Source organism: Mandrillus leucophaeus, unplaced genomic scaffold (assembly GCF_000951045.1).
Source record: "Mandrillus leucophaeus isolate KB7577 unplaced genomic scaffold, Mleu.le_1.0 Scaffold805, whole genome shotgun sequence".
In the NCBI taxonomy this organism is placed as follows: domain Eukaryota; kingdom Metazoa; phylum Chordata; class Mammalia; order Primates; family Cercopithecidae; genus Mandrillus; species Mandrillus leucophaeus.
In genome coordinates, this window is record NW_012108753.1 from 1231815 (window position 1) to 1254994 (window position 23180).

The following is a 23180-nucleotide window of genomic DNA, read 5'->3' on the forward strand; positions in this document are numbered from 1 at the left end:
TAAAAGTATGAAGTTAAAATGAAAATCATGAATCTAACTTCAAGGCCACGGTACTAGACCATAAATATATATTCGGTTATTCAGGTGTTACAAATGTGTTAAGCAAATCTAAGCTCTCTACTTTCTTGCCTTTTGTGATTTTATTTTATGAGAAATTCTTCAAAAAGTGGCCAAGGAAGTAATAAGCTGAAATTCAAATTCAGCCTTTTAAGATGCTAGTATAAAGTTTTTAGATCAGTCTTATCCTCACATTATATAGTTCAACAACTCTCGGAGAACAGTAAAAATGAACATATTTTGACCTTCTGTTATTTTTAAATGTATAATTAGGCATATTCACTTCTGAAACAATATAATAATTAGTTTTTACATTTCAGGTACATGTAGCTTAAATGACAATGTTAATAGATGCTTTTAACTTGCTGTCTAATCTGTATTACTCCACTGAACTTCTGGTTTTGAATTAATCCATACAAGGTTCTTAGATAGATTACCATGAGCTAGTTCTCTCTCATAAATAATATTAATTATCTCCATTGAGAAATGTCTGAAGCACTCTTTCTGATTAGCAGCCCTGGGAAAGCTGACAACCAATTAGCAGCTCTTGACTATGGGTGGGTGACTCTGTAAACGTACAACTGTTGAAGGGATACACAGCCATCCCTGTTGGGTTTGTGTGCAGCACTGTCTTGTCAGGAGGGTAATTAACTCTGTTTCTAGATTCTGATTGTCTGTAGGACTGCTGCCTCACTGTGTTGTCCCCTGGTGAACTGCAGGCCTGGCTGTGGAGAGCAGCTGTCTGCCAACACCCTCCGTTCCTATGCATTCATAGGAACTAAGAAAAGTCTTTCTGGAAAAACCTCTTTGTATGCACATTTCCAGAAAAAATGCTTTGTTTTCATTTTTATTTATTTTTCTTCTTCTTCTTCTTTTGAGATGAGATCTCACTATGTTGCCCAGTCTGGTCTCGAACTCCTGACCTCAAGCAATCTTCCTACCTCAGCCTCCCAAAGTGCTGGGATTATAGAAAAAGTACTTTTTAAAGACAGATACATTCTTACATTTCTTCGTAAGTGAAAAAAAAATTCAAGTAGAAGTAATAAGATAAATGAAGCTAACAATTCCTATCTGTCTCTCGTTTCTCTTATTACTTCTTCTTTTGGGCTTTAATAATGCTTTGCATATTTTACATAGCTCTTCTCTGTAAATTCTCAAGCCTGCTTATTTGATTATGAACAACTACGCTTTCTTTTCAGACTTACTTCACGCACTCTTTCTTAAGGTAGTTTTATTTTTTTATTTTGGGCAGGGATTGGGGTGTTGGAGGGGGCTGAACTTGGTTAAGCAATGTGACTATCCAATGAGTAGGAAAATTCCAAAATGTCATTGACTTTACATGGCAGTTCAATGGCTAAATATATCAGGTCTCCTAGCCGGGGCCATAAAACTGGAGATAAGGCTGGCCAAGGCAGCATCAAAGCTTGTCTGTTTTGCTGTATTTTCGTATGTCATACTGCTAACACAGATGCTTTTCAAATGTGAGCCATAACTGGTCAGAACACCTTTCAAATAAATCACCAAACTGTCAACATAATTGCATCTTGGGAAGAAAAGTACAATGAAGATGAAATTTTCCCAAATGAAGCTAGAGGAAAAACTCTACTAAAGCAGGCAATAAGAAAAAAAAAATTGAAGATATAAAAATTCCCTAATCTGGAAGTGGGAATTTCCGTGGCGTTTGAATGTGTACTTAAGAAAGCCTCATTAAGTCATGGAAAAAAGTCTCTTACGGTTGGAGTTTTCAAATTCTTTTAGCCGCTACACATTTGGTTATCCTTTTCCCCTTTGTACATTTCTCATAACAACACCTACATCCTTGTAATTTCTGAAGTACTTATCTCAGAGCAGTTTATTTTATTTTAAAATGAATAGTGTGCAAATGTTCCCAAGATTTGTATTATTTTGTGATCGGAAAGGGAAGCAACCATATATTTATTTTAGACCTATTTATTAATTTTGTATGCTTTTCCCAAGGAATCTTGGCTGTTAAACATATTAATATTTTTCTTCCTTTACCAAAACCATATTTAATAGGAAAAGATGATAGTATTATTGAGATTATTAAAAGAACACAAAAGACACATTAAATTTATATATAGAGTGGGGTATCTTTTTCTAGGAATCCAGCTTGAGACAGCTCACAAAATTATCACTGGATTCCAAGAATCTAGATCTTTTATACTTGTCTTACATTTTATGTTTATTCTTTCTATTGCTAATGTTCACAGGAATTATATTTTCGTAGACTTTAACTGGAAATAATGTGTTATATTAATAGGTATGCGGGTTTGTGTGTGTGCACATTTAGGTAGCTATTTTCAACTTGTACAGGGTGGGTCAGGCGGTCAGAATTTTGGTAACTGGAACCTAGCCTTCTGGGAAATGGTTGAAAACCAGGGAGGAAGGGTCTGCACGTTACGGACAATACTTCATTCACTGTTTATCACCTCAGCACCTAGCAGTTTGGTCTATAGAACTGCTCAATGAATGAACAAAAAGGCAAAAAGAAAGACATCTAAGCACCTAAAGTCAGTGTACATTATTTGGCAAAGAAGAGCTCCCATTCAAAATTGTCCTAAGAGGCTGTAATCTCTAATTTTCTAACTTTTAGAAGATTAGACAGTAAGTTCCTTAGGGTCCACATCACTATGGCAGTCTTTTGCACATAGGAGGTACACAATAAATGAGCTCCACTGAAGCAGAAAGCCAGATCTGAACGCTGTTGTAAACCTGACATACTTAGTAATAGTGAAAATACAGTGCAAATCTCCAAATCTGTCCAAAATGAGATTACTCAGTGATGACACTCGGTTTCCTGAGATGGGTTAAAATATGATCTGTATCTTTGGCTTAAGAAGGCACAAAAGTACACAAAGTATTATAGAAGGCCTCACATCAAAATTCTTCATGTAAGATCTGACATCCCAAATTTTAATTACCTGGAGAATTCACTTCTGGAACTACCCTACTCCTTGATAATGCCAAATAAAAAGGGTTATTAAGATAATCCTGAAAACAGTTAGGCAGTCATTCAACTCAGGAGCTAATCTTCTACTGCATGAAGTTATGGGCACTTGCTGACTGCCTGGCAAACTGACAACCGAGTTAATTAGACACTGACGAGAATCAGAGAAAGAAAAGGAAGAATGCAGAGCAGAATGCACACGTGCTGGTGATGGTATCTTGGTGCCTGGCAGACTGATGGAGGCTGAGCAGCTCATTTACTCAGTGGGGGCTTAAGTGCCAATGGTTAGGACCTGGGGCCTAGAATTTGGACGGATATGAACAAGAATGGGCAGAGGTCAAGCTTGACAGGATGGGAGAGTGGGTCAGGGCTCTTGGGTTGAGTAATGTCCCTAGGTGGGAGGATGCAAGAATGAACAAGTGGAAGCAGAAAACAGATCCAGCTCTCCCAGAAGTCAAAGAGCAAGGTCAAAATTCCAGTCAGAGGCTCATGAAAAGAACCCGGGATCAAAGGCTGGGCCACAGAGTTCAGAATAACAGTAACTGGGTCTCAGCAATGGGGATGGGGCCAGGAGAGACTGGCTTTTGAATGTAAGCCACAATGATCAAGTACTGTGATATTCACCATCTGATTTTCCTCATCCCCCGTCTTCTCACGATGGGGGTCTACTGGGAAGCAATGCCAAGGTCATGGATTTGGAGTCAGAAAACATAGCTTGAGTCTCTGCTCTCTCATTAGGCTAACATGTTATGATGGACCTCTCCGGGCTTCTAGAAAATGGGAATACTCATTATTTCTACCTTACAATATTCCTATAATGCTCAAACAAGATTGTCAACAAAAGACTATACTGTAAGGGTGACAGCAACATTACTTGTTATTGTAATTATTGATGTCATGCTGATCTTGCCTGCTCAGAGCTATAACTGGTCTCGGGTAATGACTAATGAATTATTAGCCCTTTCACAGACCTCAAATGCTCAGCTGATAAATGGTATGGCAATTGGTTCGGCATTCTGAACCCTGCCTATTGTAACTTAAGTATCATTTTCTATCTCCACTGATAACATGAAAAGCATGTGAGATGGTGGGTGGGTCTGTGCTGTCTTTTCATATGGTCTGGTAAGCTTTGGAGCATGTTAGTGACCAGCCAGTTGCGCCTTTCACATTTGCTGAGTAGCAGTCTGATATCATTGTTCTACATTTTGACTATGTCTATGATGTCTCCAAGAGAACAGAAATCTCTTAGTAATCAGCTAATCCAATGTGGGTTGAAACAATGCCTCTGTGTGCCTGGCCCCCGTTCTTCCTCTCTCATGATGGGGGCCTTGCTAGATCTTTAGGGACAAGGGCAAACTCATCACAGTATCATTTATACTAGTTTTTATCTTTGCCAGTGTTTCTGCCACTCTCAAGCTGAAAGATACAGAAGACCTATTTCTAAAAACTGTCTTTAATCAGCAAATCTCAGCATTAGGAAGTCAGGGATCTCAAACATATGTCAACAATAAGAGAAAGTTCAACCAGTACTTTCATAACAAGAAATGTAGGGGCTTCTCAAGCAATGAGTCATGTTCGTAGTATCTCTGTCACAGGACTGTGAAGCACCCCCTGTGGAATTCGTCTGACATAAAATCTCCATGGAATCTTTAAAAAACTTGATTCCCAGAAAGGATGAGAGATTTATGGCTTTGAAAAGATCTGAGCTTGCCCACCCTCTCAATATGCAAGGCCTGAGGTCATCCCAAGTGGATAGCTTATTATCTCCAAACATATTATAGCTTCCCTAACAAATAGAGACTCCCTGAATTGTTTTAAAAGTGAGCTGACATGTTTTAAAAGTGAGCTGTTCAATTAAGGTGAAAAACAACATGATCTCCTGTCTTCCTACTGATAGGCAAACTAAGGGGATTCGACTACCATGCAAGGCACAAAGGCACAGGCAAAGGATAGGCACTGAATATACATAAAGAAGCATATAAATATACATCATTAGATTACATAATAGATTCAAGGCAAGTCTCAAATTATATCATGAATACTTTTTTAAAGTAAGGAAATGGGGATCCAGGTAAATTTTAGCTAGAAAAGAGTAAGCTGCGGGCAGGGATGAGGTAAGCACACAGAATCCATGCTTTGAATTCTGGTGCTGGTTGAGTGGTGGCTTGCAAATCAATTCTCGGTTTGCCCCAGCAGCCAATGTGAAAGTTACATGATTTGCGGAGTCCACAAAGATCAAGTACTTGGCCTTAGGATCTTGAGGATTCTTAGTTGTGTTTCACTACGCTGCTGCAAAGTAAGAGCTGGAGCCCTGGATTGCACCTTTTTGTTGGCAGCCAGCATTAAATTCTGTCATCTCAAATGGTCCATATACCTGAATTGGGCTGTGTTTCAAACAAACCAGATAAATCCAGCTAATCTCTCAGATGTGAAAGTTAAACTCCACTGAGGTGTAAACAGTTCTGAAGATATAAATGGTAAGTAAAAATTTGGTCAAACTACTAATCAACTTAAACTCAAAATATTGTAAAACAAAATGCATGCTTTCTGGCAAATTTCAGAAACATGCTAAATGTCCTGTATTGCTCATCCCATGTCGAATTTAGATTAAACTGATGGTATGACCCCTGGACCAAGATCTGGCACTGCTGAGTCCCCTGACAGGTGGCTGATAGGTGGGTATGATGCTGCTCCTGCCACTTCATCAGCCACCTGCGATGGGGAGACACACACAAATGCAAGAGGCGTTCTTTAACATTTCCCTTCTTTCAATCTGTCCTACGATTTTAAAGTGGTATTGCAACAGATGTTTTATATGCTTGTGTATCTGTACACTGTATCTTCAATAATCAGATAGATATAGCACAGAAAAGTTCTAGTAGGGGCTTTAACAGTGGCTCACTGGATTTTTCACTATCTTCAGTGCTAACCCTCATATATTAAGCAATGTGAAATCATTTTGTTTTTATAAGATATACTTAAGACTATACCAGGAAACAGTTTGGTATAATTAGAAGTGGTATTAGATAACTAAAATACTAAAAATAAATTGCATTAGAATCACTATGTATTTTGAGCTGTTTCTATAGGCAAATTATTTTAGTCTAATTTATTTGAAAAAAAAGTTGGAATAGAACACCTGCAATTTCAGAAAAACATTGTAATACAGTATATGACCATTTTAATATATGCCTCTAGTCCCTAGAAGTCATAAAAATACTATGTAGTAGGTGAACTGATTTTTTTTTAATAAACACACCAGGAGTTATACTTACAAATAAGTGTTATTGATAAAAGTACTCACTTTTAAAGGCTATATTCTTATGCCAAAATGCTGTTCATGTTAAAATTCTATTTGAAACCTCTTCATAGTTGTTCTCAGAGCAAATTACTATGTCATAGAAGACAAAGTGCCTTTATTTTACTGTCACTTTTTGCTTCCTCTAAAGAGTTTTACTCAGCTACATCGGCCACCTTTTTTTTTTTTTTTTAAACCAGACTTCAACATAAATGACTTTGGCTATTTCCTAGAGTTTAATAAACCTTCAAAGTCAAGGGTTTACAAATCTGAGGATATTCAAAAGGATGTTCTATGATCTCTAAAGTCAGTTTCAAAAGAGACGCACCAAAAATATTCTGAACGACTGTATTCCTGGAGTAAGTATACATTTTTCCCATATAACTTCTGAAAGGAAAAACACTTCACTTTAATACGTACATTTTAGTATGTTTAAAAATAATTTTATTATCTGGTGGGACCTTGTATTGGTGGGAATAAACAAACATGCTTCATAGGAAAGTGTAATCAGGTGCTTTAAATACAGGGGTGTTGAGTCCAATCAATTCCTTGGAACTGAGGCAAACAGTAGGAGGAGATGAGGATTTTAAAATAAGATGGTCTAATATAGCCATGTTAGTTAAAACGGTATCTTTTAAACGTTGGGCAGTATGATTACTAATTAAAATGTTAAATTCTACTGGGTAGACAAAAGCTAAAAGGAAACCAATTCTGCTATTTATCAATGGCTGCAGCATAAAGAAGATGGAATCTTTTCTTTTTAAAGTCTGCAAGCCTTTTCTGAAGGGCATGTCTCTTAATAACCTTCATTAACTTCTGTTTGGTTGCCTAAGAGTTGTCTCATCCAAAAAAAGTTTAGCACAGTCTCAAAAGAGATTGTGTTTATTTAAGCTTGTTGGAAAAACATTCCTATCATTTCAAGAATGACTAAATATTTTTCATTCACATAGTTAGCATTCCAGACTATGTTTTCCTGCCTCTGTTGATTAGATGAAAATTAGCAGGCCCAAGTCTGATCTATTAGATGCAATTATTGTCTTAGTAGGAAAATTATGAGACTCCCAGCAATAACACCCTTTTAGGTATGGGAAGTAGACGGCAGAGGAAATAAAGGGCAACCCACCCCCTTGCATGCCACTTCAATAGGGAAATACTTACCAGCTGAACTCTGTAGACTCAGGGGCTGAGGAATTTCCAATCATGTGTTTCAGAATTAGCTCTCAACAACTCTGAACATTTAAGGCATTGATCAGTTTGGTCATCTAGCAAATTAAGAGTATAAGACCAACCTTCACTTTTATTTATAAAACTTGGTTCAGTATGGCAGCCTTACTCAAAATCAAGTACAAAGTACAAGGCATTACCGACACAAGCAAAGACATGCTGGACTTGGAAAACCAGCAGCAGAACTTCTCGGTCTAAGAATAACCATTTCTTCTCCATTTACTTCTACAACATTTATTTCTATACTTGTTTAACTATTAATGTAAGTGGTGGATCTAACATGTAAAGAAAGTCACTTACATAATGTACATATTTCTATATAGCTGTGAAAAATCACAAAATCTTGAAAGTGATATATTAAGGCCGGATATGAATGTCTTTTACATTCATTTTACCTATATTCTAGTTTTATTTTAAATATCTAAAGATATTTTAAATGATCAAATAAAAATCAAAATATGACAATATTCATCACTGAAAATTTCTGATGTTTATGTTAAAGACCTAGGTTAACAAATGGTCATTTGCTACGCATTGGTAACCCAACATATGACCTTATTTGGACAAGCAAAAAATAGACTGTGTTATATTTTAATTTCCATTTATGGAACTAGTCTCCAGGACATTTAGAGTTAAAGGATAAAACACATGCCTAACAGTCTTTAGGCTATTACGAATATTTTATTATTCTTGGCTTACTAATAATAGCATCGTATATGGCACTGAAGCAATACCACCCATAAACTGAGTTTTGATCCCTGTTATGTACCAGAATGTTAATAACATGTGACCCTATGGCATCTTTGACTTCACTGCCTCTCGGGGTCAGCCAAACTATGTTTGACTCCGTGCCACAAAAGCAGTAGCTTAATCATTTGAGATACTGTTCAGTGAGGAAGCATTATGGGCAGGGCTGGAAACATTTTTTCTAGTTTCAAAGAATTCCCACCCAGACATGTGCCTGGTACAGACTTTTCTGGCAGCCCAGTGGAAATCTCATTAGAAGGGCAGCTTGATTCAAGCTACGTCATCAGCCTTCAGGGAGAGAATATAGTGCTTCTATAAATTTGGGATTGATGAAGATGACAGTACATTTGATAGCTCACAGAACTCCAGCCTTTTAGATGAGTATAACTTACACTATTGGGTTAGCTGAGACTGAAGTGGCTTACTAAATCCACACAGGTCAAGACATGCCTGACATTTAGTCTTCAACACTATCCCAAGTAGGACCAGGATTCCCTAAGTCAGAGATCCAAGAAAGCCAGGTGGCAGGAAGAAAGAGAGTTGATTTTTTGGTTCAACCACATTCCATCCTGAACCCAGAGTTAGAAAGAATCCATGCACAGTGAATCTCTTATTTATCCTCTACTTCAAGAGTTAAGTTCAGGTTATTGGCAGAATTATTAGGCCTGAAACTCAGTTGGATATCTGATAATATGTCTGCAAATAGCAATTTTAACTTTTTATTAAGAAGAAAACTTAAAAAATACTGAATACTATGGACTCTGATATACCTCTCGTCCAGCTTTAACAATCTACAAATAACTCTTTGACTTCCTGTCAGAGATAGAACATGGATTTTGCTTTGTTTTCAGACAGACAGAAATAGTAGAGGGGAAACTACCCATTTGCCCAACCTCAAGCATGGAATTTATTTACTGGCAACCTGAGTATAATTCTGAATGTTACCTTTTAAAATATTACCTAAGTTGTTCCTAGTTCTTGAAAAGTGATACTCTGGTGTTGGCTTCAAAATCCCTAAGGTCATCAAAATCATCAGCTCCTCCCTGCAGGAGACGGTGCACATAAGGAGGCCTGAAGAACACTCAGGTCACAGTGGCCACCTGGGTTGGGTCCAGCCGCAGCCCAAGATGAGAGGGCAGATCAGGTCTGACATCAAGACTTCAAAGTCCCCATGAAGCTCTAATCTCTTGCATCAGGTGTCACAGCTAAGCTGGCCACACACCTGTCCACATCTCTTGAATTTTCTTACTGAGTAATCACGGGGATGTTATAGATGTCACATAGCCAAAACTTCCCTCAACAATACCTTATTTTACCTTCAGTTGCAAAACAGATTTCTAATGGAAATGGCAACCTGTCCTCAGGATCCCTCTGATATTAAGAGTCACCTTCGGCAGCATTTATACTTGGTATCATTGGAAAAAAAATTAGCAAATTATTCTCAATACCTAATGATGTAGTAAAAAAAATCCTTGTCTGTGTAAGTAACTGAAATGCAGTGGCACCTACACCATGCAATCTTAAAAACAGTACATTAACGTGGCAGCGAGCATTAGCCTTAGAGTGTCTGGGTAGCCCCACTTAAACTCTGTGATTCTGGACTTCAGAGGCTGAACTGGGAGAGAACAAACCACAGAGTACACATCAGTCTTGGAAGGCCCATGAGGCTGCCACAGGGATGGAGCCCAGAGCTGAGCCCACCAGAAGGGTGAACTGTCAGTGCAGGAAATTGGTCCAACTGGCCTGTAGACATGTGGGCCCACCTCATGTCACACACTTCCACAACACTCTTACTTGGTCCACCTCATGTCACACACTTCCACAACACTCTTACTTATGTTCTCAAAAATGTGTTTTCAGTGATAAGCACCCTGACATTATTCTTCCTTCCGCTGGTAGACCAGGGGTCCCAATGGCTATCAGCTTTTGACGATCTGGTTAAGGTAACCCTGTATCAGGGTCTCCTCCCTCACTCAACTAAAAAGAAGATCTGCAAGAAGGGTCTGGTTGGGACTTGCTGCTCCAGTCTTTCTTTCCTCCTCACTGCCCTCACTTATTATTTACTCATTAAAAATTTTTGAGCATCTACTTACGTATCAGATGTTGTTTTAGGATTCAAAAGAATATGCCAAATTCTTTCTTTCCATGGGCATGGAGCCTCTTTCAGGGTGTAATGCACTGCAGCAGAGGCAGTGTCCATTCAGGGTGCAGGGTCTGGTCCTGGGGACACACTGTGCTGTCAGTTATGAGCTTTATGACCCTGGGCAAATTACATGGCCTCTGAACTTTGTGTTCTCTGATGGTAAACTGGGATGACAGCACCCATACCAAAGGGATGCTGTGAGGATCTCAAATTAGTTGCTCCTCTTAAAGCAGTTAAACCTGACACATAACAATAGTATGAAATGTTAGCTACTGTCATTAAGGGTTACAAATAACAGTGGTCCAATGGTGCCAGACACAGATGAAGACCCAATTCTGCTGTCCCATCTCTTTTTTGTTTTCAGTTTTTAAGGACATTAAGGCCATGTTGTGTATGTATACCCTTCAACTGAAAACTTTATATGCTATTCCACATGTTTCCACCCTAGCTCTTTACAGGGGTCAGAAAATAAAAATAATGAGATCGATAAACAAGAGATGTAGAGAAAAGTCAACAAGGCAAAATGTGAGAATATAATCAGTTACAGACTGGAAAGGCTTATCTGTATACCTGAATTGGGTGTTGACAATAACTTGCTAAGAATTCATCATGAGAGTACTTAAGTGCCAATTTAAAAAGCACTTAGGTACTTGTGAATCAAGTCAGCTGTCAAGTAACAGCCTAGTCTTTAAGGACCCCAGGTTCACGTCCCTAGTCCTCTGGGAGTAACCAAAAAGCATATTATCTTGTCATTTGGAAGGTATGTGTCTCCAATAACAACAGCCACAATAAGGTTCTTCCTCCTTGGAGGTCCTAACACGCCTTATTTAGTGATGCTGTTAGTTTACTTAGAATCTAAAACCACAATCCTTGTGTGGGGTCCCTTCATCTAATTTCGTACTCTGACTATGTACCTAGAGACTGTAGCTAATAGGGTAAGGGCCAACACTGGTTATGCAACTGTGCACAGAGGAATGTACTGTGTGTATAAACTAGGTAAATACCAGTGTTTCTGGTTTTCCTCTAACTATTTCTGGGTGATTGCTTATTTTTTGCACATTAACACCTTGCACTTTTTCTAATTTCATACAATCCTTTTGCTACTCTGAAATCATTTGAAATTATATTTAAGTATGATATTGAATGACTGCTGAGAAAAAATGTCTTCAAATAATCCCAGAGACTTTCTTGGACCATAAACTAAGCAGTAAGATCCATTCACCTTGTGTCATTTTGTAAGTTTATCCTATACTAAAAAAATCTGTTCCTATTATTAATACATCTTAAAATGAAAGCGTTATTGGACAGTAAATACATTCATATGAAACTCACTACTCAACTAAGTTAAAAACAAAAACAAGAAAAGCAAGATAAACTATTTCTGAGAACCGGAAAATGGAATCTTCTGAAAGGTTTGATGAGAGATGAGAGCCAGAGCATGAAAGAGACAGAGAGGAAAAAAGACCAGCAGAACTTTACAGCTGAAATGACAAGGACACTGAGCTCTGTTGAGGTGGAGGGGGCTGCCCAGACCTGAGGCTCAAGAAGTGAATTCAGGGATGCATCTCAAAGGCATCTTTCCCCTGAGGTCTTCAAACTGCGAGGAGACAGTAGGTGGATGACCACATTCAAAATACCTGGAGTAGTTTTCAAACTGCAAATGATTTCCTCCCTTGGCCCCGCTGACTGCCATCACTCCTCAACAGAACCAAAAGCCAGCGGTGAGTAGAGATGGGTGAGGACACTAGAAGCAGGGCATGAGTTAGGCTGGGATGCTGAGTGGGGCAAGGGGAGCAAGCACAAATGGAGCCGAACCTGACAGACTTCAGTTGATCCTCACTCAGCCACACAATGGCAACTATACCCTTGGGGGAAATGATCTAAATTACTCCAAACCTGAATGTCTTCATCTCCAAAATGGATAATAAAGGCTTCAGCAGTGTTGCTGTGAAGGTTAAATGAGATTGGGTACAAATGTGATGCACTTACCCCACCATACCTCAACAGGGACATTCCCTTTCTCCTGGTTTAATTTAAAACTCAGCCTAAATAGGTTCCTCAAAGTTAAAGGTTATCTCTTACTTATCTTTGCGTCCAATGTCGTATCTGAATTCCAGGAGGTTCTTAATTTTTTGAAATTAATGGCTCACCAAAACTGTAACTTTTTTCAAACAGTAGATGATTAGATTACAACTCTATGCAGATGTTGCAGATACCAAATTCTAAGTGACTATACTAAGATTCACTCCTTACCCAAACATCAATGTGTGCTAAGAAAATGGTAATAAATGAGTTATATATATATTTACCTGTTCACCAACTGCCTTCCTTCTCCACTCTTTGTGATGGATATGCTGATGAATGCAAAAGATGGGTACGAAAGGATCAGCCTTCCTCTCATTTACTTCCAGAGGAAAGGCTCTTTTATTCTTTAACAAGTTTTTAAAGTTTTATTTTGAATTTATGACACAAGACCCATGAGGTTAAAGGGCTAATGTTTACTGGATTATGAATTTATGTTTTTCATTTTCCTTACGGTGTGTCCCAAATATTTGTAATTAAATATTTCAAGTTGACAATAGATTGTCCCTAATTCTTAGGGACAGATGTTCTTATCTTCATCTGATTCAGTAAGGCACCCTTTCCTGTAAAGCCAACTATACGACCATTATATGTATTTCTACATGCTCTTTTTTTCCAGCACTGAAATGCTGCCTTTAGGGAACGGGAGGAGTAAATATACATGAAGGGGTGGGTGACTTCCACAAAACTGGTCATCTGGAAGCTATAAAGTTTTGGAGTGTGGCAGCTGCACTCTGAGTATAGTAATGATGAAGGAATCGGTGATGTCAATGGAACGAGTCCTCAAGGTTAAACTTTTATATGATTTTTAAGGTCTTTAATAAGTCTAGCCCCTCAGAGGCTGATGAAGCTAGTCAGGCAAACTCTGGAGTTTGAGTTTATTAACATTTCGGTGGAAGCACAAGACTTCTTTGTACTTAAAAGACTTAGTCTACTTAACTGACTTTCTGGAAAGATAAGTCCATTTTTCAGTATCTGTTTTTAGAAATTCTAGAAAGATCCATCTTCAACATGAATTAATTTTTGACCCACATTAGTTCATTTTACTATGCAAATGTGCTTCTTAATGCTGGATACCCTCTATTAGAAATGTCTGTATAAATATTCAAACCCTTGTCTGCACTAACAGACATGGACACAAGATTAAAAACTGACATGAGTTAAGTATGCAGAGAATCTACCCAGGATGGAGGAAATGAGCTGGAATAGGAGTCAGGACAGAAAAACTAGTCCAGGATGCCTCAGGCTTCCCTCCACTGAACAAGAAGAGAGGTAGCAAATGCAGGTAACCACAAAATAAATAACAGCACTACAGGAATTGCAAAGCCACAGCCATTGGGATATGAGTAGTAGAATAGACACTCGGTGACGGCACTAGGCAGTGCAAATTGCCTTTGATGGTTCCAGTCTTTTCTTCTAGTTGCCAGGACCCTTGGGCTTATGCAGGCGTCACAAGTCAAACCTGCTACGCTTGACTCATCGGTCTCATTTTCAATTTCATTTTGTTAGATTGACCTTTGGATGTTAATTAGGCTCAAAGTGAACTTAATTAAAATGTATACATTCTTATACTGTAAGGTATTCAGATGCGCATATTTGCAATGGCAAAATAATGACCACACTATTCTCATTTTACATGTGCAACATTTCCCTCAAATGATTAGTTTGAGCTGTTTGATCAATTTGTCGGCAACTGGTAACAGCGTGAAGCAGACATTATGCCCGAGGAAATAAACAAACAAGAACATACATTGGTAGAAGCTTCTCCAACACAAGACATTCGCAAGGGGCTCATTAGCATCTACAAGAGTTACCTTCGCACACGGGGCAACACTCCCCAGGCACTTTCACAGGGTTCGTGCAGGTCTGTCCGCAGACGGTCGCAACGCAGTGGCGTTCACCATTGACGCACTGGCAGAATGTGCAGTCGTCTTCCCGCCACCGGTCTCCGTGGGCGAGGATCAGGCCATTGGCATAGCAGCCAGCGGGATTATTAAAAGGATACACTGGATCTAAATGAGAACACGAGTTCAGAGTTAGACCGAGCATATTCTAAATCTTACCTCTGCCTGCACCCAGAGACTTTTTTTTCCTGGGTTCTAGTCATCAGCAGTTCTATTCCCACTGTGATCAACAGAAGCTCAGGGTTGCATGAGGAGTCTCTGGGGGTGCATGCAAAAACAGCTGTCACACTGAATTTATGTCTACTCATCCTGACACAGCAGTGCCAGAGAAGAGGATCTGTAGTCTAAAAACCAACGTGCAGGTATTATCACTCTGTAGAGCTGGAAAGCTTTGTGGCAAGAGCTGTGTGTTGGTAATTAGAAAACATGAATCCATATTAGGCTCTGACAATGTCTTCACAGTTGTAGACATAAATGTTTATCAAACCTCAGTTTCCCTACCTGTAAAGTGGAAGGAACAATGCCCTGTCTAAATTAGAGTGATACTGTTACTTCTAGAACTCTATCTCATGTGCCTGTAGGACCATGTGGGCAACAGGGCTCTTGCTGTGGCCTTGTTCATGACAAGGCTGGTCTAGACATACCATGGGTCACTGCCTTGGAGGAGGGCTGTGAACTTAGGCCATTTTTTCTCCCATAAGCTGTGAAGCTAAGCTGCAGCCCCAGGTGGGAGACAGAAGTAGCCAAAGCTACTGTAAAAAAAAAAAGAAAATGTTTCTGAGGTTATTGACAAGGATATAAATACTGCATACGAAACCCTCACTTATCCCTCTATTGAGAGCAACTAGATAAATTACTCAATTTTCTTTCTCAGAAATGCATAAAAAATTGGGTTCAACAAACAAGTACTGCTGTGCTGGGAGAGGAATCCAGACAGTTTAGAGTTTGGTCATCTTTATTCTAAGGACATAGTAGGGCATTATAATAAAGTTAGAAGGTCAACATTTAAAATAATGCCATCACAGCATTAGGAAGGCAGTCTGCCAGAGAGGGACGCGGCCAATGGACCTGAGCAAGATAAGATTTTTTAAATTCCTGTGTAAAAAGTATTAGAATACATATTTTTCTACATGGAGGCTGGATTTGAATTCCAGGAAGTGAGACATAACCGGATCCATGCCCAGACAACTACGATGACTACACAGAGGTTCGTATCTACATTTTTACAGCATCAACTGCTGCTCAGTTTCAGAACTATTACAGACTGGGGGCAGGTAGGGAACAAATCAATTAGGAAGGTTAAAAATTCGAAGTAATTCTTTTTAATTGTCAACATCACCTAAAAAATAAACTACTTTTCTCCTATGGTGGCTAAAATAATCTCTAATAGGGAAAAGGACTCACTGTTACGAACCATGTTAGGAATGCAATTGTTATACTTTAAACATTTTCAGATCAGTATTATGTGGCAAATACAGCTCAAACATGAAAAGGAGACAATGTTATGAAAATGAGGAAGTATGGAAAGTGGCATGACACTGTGCCTCCCACTTTGTGTGCAGGGATCAGGCATAAGATTAACACATGAGACTTCAGACTGAAGATCTGGGGCCCAGTTAGGACACAAAGGCTCACATGACCCTCCTTTCTGAGGAAACAGTGTTGTGTTGTCAGAAGAACACTACAGACACAGTCAGACATGGGGTTATTGTTACTGGCTGCATTGTAAACCCAGGCAAGTGACTTTTCTCTTTTGAACTTGAACATCCTAATCTGTAAAATGTGTGGGTTGCAGCAAGTGATACTCAGAGCAACTGTTTTGAAATGCTTATCATTTATGAACATCAGTGATGGGAAGATGCAGCCTGATGAAAGAACATGAACATATTACTTCCTGGAGAGAAGACGGGAATCCAGAGAAAGCAGATTCCTGAGAGTCACACCTGACACCTGGCTGGGCCTCGAGCTGGTGTCACCGCTACCTGATACCATGACCCCATGTGAACCACCACATATTTTCAGAGAAGCAGTAGCAGGTCCCTGATCTCTCTGGAGAGGCCTGGGTATTGCGACAGGGGCAGGGTTAGTTCCTCTCTGGGCCGGCAGACTGAGACTGTCAGGGTGAGGTCCGCGTTATCCTAACTGAGCAATCTGAGGTGAGCAGGTGGTGAGCTCTAATGCCAGGATGAAGATAAAGCTTTGCCCCAGGACTTGCTGAGGACTTGCTAGAACTGCAGGGGAGGAATGGAAAACAACTCCGGGACATCTCACGCTGCCTATGGAAAGATGTGACCCATCATCTACACCCAGGCATAGCTTCCCTCAGGGAAGTGTTTCTACACACTCTACCTGGCTTTAACATGCTAGAAGACAGACCACGGTGTCCTAAAAGAGTTCTAAACAAGGAACTTCAACATTCCTTTACTTTTGGATGAGACTAAATTAGGACAATTTTGATTTCAGAACTCTATACCATGCATACGCCTGTTAATCTGTAATTAGCACCTTTTCTTACCTTCACACACTGGGCAGCACTCTCCTTCAGGCACGTAGTACCTCTCACAGTTTATCTCACCACATTGGGCAGTGAAGCAGATGGCAACGCCCCCTTGGCATCGACAGAACCGACAGTTGTCCATTCGAAACATGTCTCCATCATAATATTCCACGTTGTTAAATATGCAGGCTGGCTTTGTATCTGAAAAGAGTTAAAACAAACAAAGCATATTTGTAGTCATCTTTTAGTTGTGTCCTTTGATGTTTTTCAAACAGCCTCTAGAAAATTTCTAATAGCAGGAGGTTATAGTTCGATGGAAATTTACTAAACTCAATATAAGTTTATGTAACAGAAAACAATAAAATGAAGCAAAACAAAGTAAACAAAACACATTGTTATCCAGTTTACACCAAGGAACAGAAATTCCCCCTAGTAAAATCTACACTGACTTCCTTCCAACCCAGACAAAGGTAAACTTTATTACCATGACACTCACATATTTGGTATGTGCTTTAAAGTGATTCTATTTGTTTGGTTAAATCATTGTCTACCTCAAATGAATGATCCTGTCTCCATATTAGGTTTTGTTCTGCCTCAAAAATTTTATTACCATCTTTTTTGAAGTGGTGATGTTCGGTTCCTCCAGTGCTCTCTCTTATGTTCTTTTTCTCTATATATGGTATAAACACGTATAATTTTAATAGTGTTTGGCCTTTAACAAAATACTCTCTACATGTATCACCTCACTTAATCCCCATAATGAAGGTCTGACATAGGTATTATTATCCTGAATTTAAAAGTGAGGAAATTCTAGGTAGTTTTCTCAAAGTCATACAGCAAAAACAGTAGCTCTTCAACTGAAACCTTGTGCTCTTTCCACTGTGCTTCAGGGTTATGTTCTGCTAAGGACTCATAGTCCCACATTTAGAAGTCTCATCATGATATCAATGATTTTTAAATTTTTCTCTGCCTTGAAACATTCTCCCTACATTCATTCTTTAATTTTAGTTGATTTAAAATAACTCCCACCAAGACATCACAAGAAAACACAACTACGGATCAGTATATTATAAATGTAGACACAAACATCTTAAAAAAAATTACTAGCAGACCATATCCAGCAACATATAAACAAAATTGCATACCACGACCAAGTGAGACTTATTCCAAGAATGCAAGGTTGGTTTAACATCCAAAAATATTAATGTTAATATGACATGTCACAGAATAAGGAACAAAAGCAACATGATCATTCGACAGACACAGTTTTTAGCATCTGACAGAATCTAATATTCTCTCATGATAAAAATGCTCAACCAACTAAGAACAGAATGGAACTTCCTCAACTTGATAAATGGCATCTACAAAAATCCTACAGCTCACCTCATACTTAATGGTGAAAGTCCAAGTACTTTCCCCCTAAGATCAGGAATAAGACAGTGAAGTGTGCTCTCATCACTTCAATTTGACATAGTAGTGAAAATTCTAGCCAGAGCAAATAGGAAAAATAAATGAATAAAAAGCATCCAGATTGGAAAGGAAGAAGTAAAACTATCTCTAATTGTAGATGACATGATCTTTTATATAAACAGTTCTAAGGGATCCACTAAAAAACAATCAGAAAGTATAAACAAGTTCAACAAGGTTGCAGGGTACAATTGCAACTCCTCAAATTGTGTTTCTACACACTAGTAATGACAATCAGAAAATGAGGAAAACAATTCCAATCACAATAGCATCAAAAAGTATACAATATTTAGGAATAAATTTAATAAGTGCAAACTTGTACTTTGAAAATAGCAAAACATTTTCAAAAAATTAAAAAGGCCTACATAAATGGGACATCCCGTGTTCATGGATTGAAAGACAACATTGTTTAAATGGAAATATTCCCCAAATTGACGTACATGTTCAATGCAATCTCTATCAAACTCCTAGCTGGCTCTTCTGTAGAAACTGATAAGTTGATCCTAAAATTCATATGAAAATGCAAGGCACTCAGAAATGCCAAAACAATCTTAAAAAGGGAGAACAAAGTTAGAGAACTCATACTTCCTGATTTCAAAACATAATACAATGCTATAGTATTCAAGACTATGTGGTACTGCCACAGGAACAGATATATAGTTCAATGGAATTGAGAGTTCAGAAATAAACTATCACATTTACAGATATTTTGACAAGACGGTCAAGACTCGAAAGTCTTTTTTTGAGATGGAGTTTCACTCTGTCACCCAGGCTGGAGTAGAGTGGCATGATCTGAGCTCACTGCAACCTTTACCACCTGGGTTCAATTGATTCTCCTGCCTCAGCCTCCTGAGTATCTGGGACTATAGGTGCATGCCACCATGCCCAGCTAATGTTTGTATTTTTAGTAGAGACGGGGTTTCACCATGTTGGCCAGGCTGGTCTTGAACTCCTGACCTCAAGTAATCCAACCACCTTGGCCTCCCAAAGTGCTGGAATTACAGGTGTGAGCCACCACGCCAGGTCTGAGGTTGAAAGTCTTTTGGGGCAACTGGATTATCTACATGCAAAAGAATAAAGAAGAAACCCCTATGTCTCACATCATATACAAAAATTAACTCAAAATGAATCATAGAGTTATGATCTAAATACAACAGCTACAACTATAGTGCTCTTAGAAGGAAGCATAAGAGTTAATCTTTGTGTCCTTTGGTAAGGGAGTGGTTTCTTAGATGTGACATTCAAAGCATAAGCAACAAAAGAACAAAACAGATAAACTGGATTTCATCAACTTTGGGACTTAAAAGGACGCCATCAAAAAGGTAAAAAGACAACCCTACAAACTGGGAGAGAGTATTTGCAATCATGTATCTGATTTTAAAAAACTGGTACCAAGAATTAAATGATAAAAATAATGTAATCAAAACGGGCAAACCTTTGAACACACACTTTTCCAAATAAGACAGAAATGGCCAATAAACACATGAAAAGATGCTCGAATCATTAGTCACTAGGGGAATTCAAATCTAAGCTGCAATGACACCATTTCACACCCACTATGATGGATATAATTAAAAAATAGTAATGAGTACTGATGAGGATGTGGAGAAACTGGAATTCTCATAGATTTCTAGTGAGGATGTAAAAGCATAGCTGCTTTGGAAAAGAGTTTGGGAGTTCCTTAATTTGAGTTTCCATATCATCAAGCAACTCTAATACTAGGTATATACCCAAGAGAAATGAAAATATATACCCCACATAAAAGCACTATAAACAAATGTTCCTAGCAGCCCAAGAGCCAAGAAAAGAAAGAATCTAAATATCCATTAACTGATACATAAACAAAAAGCAGTGTAACTATACAATAAAATATTACGCGGCCATAAAAAGAAATGAAGTTCTGATATGCAATATAACATGAACGACACTTGAAAATACTACGCTAAGTGGAAGAAGCCAGTCACAAAAGACAACGTATTAATACTATGTAACTCTCCTTATATGAAACACCCATCATACGCACGTCTATAGAGATAGAAAGTAGATTAGTTGTTACCTCGATCTGAGAGCTTTGGGGGAAAATGGGCAGTAACTGCAATCAGTTCAGGAGTTTTCTGGTGGCTTGATGAAAATGTTCTGAAATTGATTGTGTTGATGATTGCACAACTCTGAGCATACACTGAAAACAATAGAATTGCACATTGCACAACTTAAGTTGGCAAATTGCATGGTGTCTCCTAAAGTTATTTTTTAAAAAAGTACTCCTAAGCTGAAGAAAGTTCTCCCGAGGTGACGAGCCCTGATCAATCTGCTGGTGAAAGCTGGATGATGTCTTTCATGGGGTCTTGTATCCATCCCCAAATCATTTAATATGTCACCTTGCATGTCTAAAATACTTTCACTGCATTTTGAGGATATGCATTTGCATTGCACTTGAGGACAATTACTTTCTATTTATTTTATAACAACCCCTCTAAGAAGACAGAACAAGTATTATTAATACCAGTTTTTTCGATAATGAAGATGAAACTTAAAGAGAGGAGATGATTTGCTTAAAGTCACATGAATGAGACAAACAGTGATTTTATGTGTGCACACGTAGCACATGTGAATATTTAAACTCCTTCCGTAGTGCTACATGGATACAACATTTTTTCAGAAAATTAATGTGAAAAAAGAATCATCTTACTGTATCTCAGAATTCTTCTATATACTTTTAGGTAACCTAAGTTGGGATTGAAACGAACTGGGCAGCTAGACTATAAGTTCCAAAAAGCATAGAAAATGGAGTACTTTTATACATTAAATTCGCAGGCTGTGGAGCGAGGCAAAATACCGTACTCTAACAAAATGACCATCCATGGAAACTAAAAAAAATTAATAAACCAATCAATATTAATTATTTGGTTGAGTTGATCAACCACAGCTACCATCTGGGTGAAGTCACAAAGCCTGGTACAGATCTGAGGAAGTGTGAAGGACAGGTTCTGGTTATGAATAAAGCTGCTTCAGGTGGACTTGTTTTTATGGTAGGGTGTGCAAAAGCTTAAACAGGAGGGGATGGGACTGATGAGACAACTGTGGCACTGAGGCTTCACTAGCAAAAGCAAAAGGATCAAGGGAGTGGAGTGGAAGTGAGAAAGATGGAGAATCCTAAAAACACAGCCTGGAAACACAACCAGTCTTTAAGGGAGAAAAAAGTCACACAACACAATGAAATCTGTTCGATGTTCAGAGAGATTTACACAGGCTCTTCATAAAAGTATATGACAAAAAGGCTACCCGTGGTTTTTGAGGAGCAATGACCAATTACTTCTTCACCTATCAGGGGTAGATGTGAATCTCAGAACAGTGTGGAGATTGCCACAACCTCCACAAAAGGATGATTTAAGTAGACGTGGAAGAGAAAAGGGTTATGAAGAAATAATTTACTGTGTAACTTGTACTTCTCAATATGAAACACAAAAGTGCCTTCTTAGTGATTTCTGTATGTGTTTCGTGTCTGAAAAATTAAACTTTATGTTTCTAAGTTCTGGAATCTTCCCTTTCTTCTTGAATATATTTCAGAACTCCTAAAAGAGAATTTTGCAATACAGACTATTAGTATATGCTACTACCTACCAAACTACACTGATTGGTGGATGGTGATAGACATACCTCAAAGATATTGTGGGTTCAGTTCCAGACCAGCTCAAGCAAGTCACATGAACTTTTTGGTTTCCCAATGCATTTAAAAGTTATGTTAACACTATACTGTAGTCCAAGCTTGTCTAACGTGCAGCCTGCAGGCCACATGAGGCCTAGGATGGCTTTGAATACAGTCCAACACAAATTTGTAAACTTTCTTAAAATATTGTAAGATTTGTGTGTGTGTGTGTGTGTGTGTGTGTGTGTGTGTTTTAAGCTAATTAGCTATCATTAGTGTTAGTGTATTTTACATGTGGCCCAAGACAATCCTTCTTCTTCCAATGTGGCCCAGGGAAGGCAAAAGATTGGACACTCCTGCTATAGTCTATTAAGTATACAATAGCATTGTGTCTAAAAAGCAACGTACATTCCTTAATTTAAAATACTTTATCGCTAAAAACTGCTAACAATCATCTGAGCCTTCAGGAAATAGTAATCTTTCTGCTGGTGGAAGGTATTGCCTTGATGCTGATGGCTGCTGACTGATCAGGATGGTGGTTGCTGAAGGTTGGGGTGGCTGTGGCAATTTCTTTAAATAACACAACATGAAGTTTGCCACACTGACTAACTCTTCCTTTCATGAAAGATTTCTTTGCAGCATGTGATGCTGTTTGATAGCATTTCACTTACAGTAGAACTTGTTTCAAAACTGGAGTCAATCCTCTAAAACCCTGTCGTTGCTTTATCAACTAAATTTATGTAGTAGTCTAAAGCCCTGGTTGTCATTTCATCTGGTGAAGATGTTGTCACAGCATCCTCACCAGGAGTAGATTCTATCTCAAGAAACTACTTTCTTTGCTCATCCATAAGAAGTAACTCCTCATCCTTTCAAGTTTTATCATGAGATTGCAGCAATTCAGTCACATTCTGCATATTCCATATTTAATTCTAGTTCTCTTGCTCCTTCTACCACATCTGCAGTTACTTCCTCCACTAAGGTCTTCAGCTCCTCAAAGTCATTCATGAGGGTTGGAATCAACTTCTTCCAAACTCCATGTTAATATTGTGACACCTTCCCCTGAATCACCTGTGGTCTTAATGGCATCTAGAATGGTGAGTGAATCCTCTGCAGAAGGTTTTCAATTGATTTAGTTCTGATCCGTCAG

General features: G+C 38.6%; 1 protein-coding gene across 1 annotated transcript in view; it reads right to left on the minus strand.

Moving 5' to 3' along the window:
- The window catches only part of CRIM1 (cysteine rich transmembrane BMP regulator 1 (chordin-like)), a 73442-nt gene extending 56326 nt beyond the window's left edge, over positions 1-17116 (minus strand). The window contains exons 1-2 of the mRNA XM_011967644.1: positions 16939-17116; positions 14334-14531 (exon numbers count right to left, since the gene is read on the minus strand). Of these exons, the coding sequence (XP_011823034.1) occupies positions 14334-14531; positions 16939-17071 (331 nt within the window). The 5' untranslated portion in view covers positions 17072-17116. The remainder of the gene's footprint in view (positions 1-14333; positions 14532-16938) is intronic.
- Between the last annotated feature and the right edge of the window lie 6064 nt (positions 17117-23180).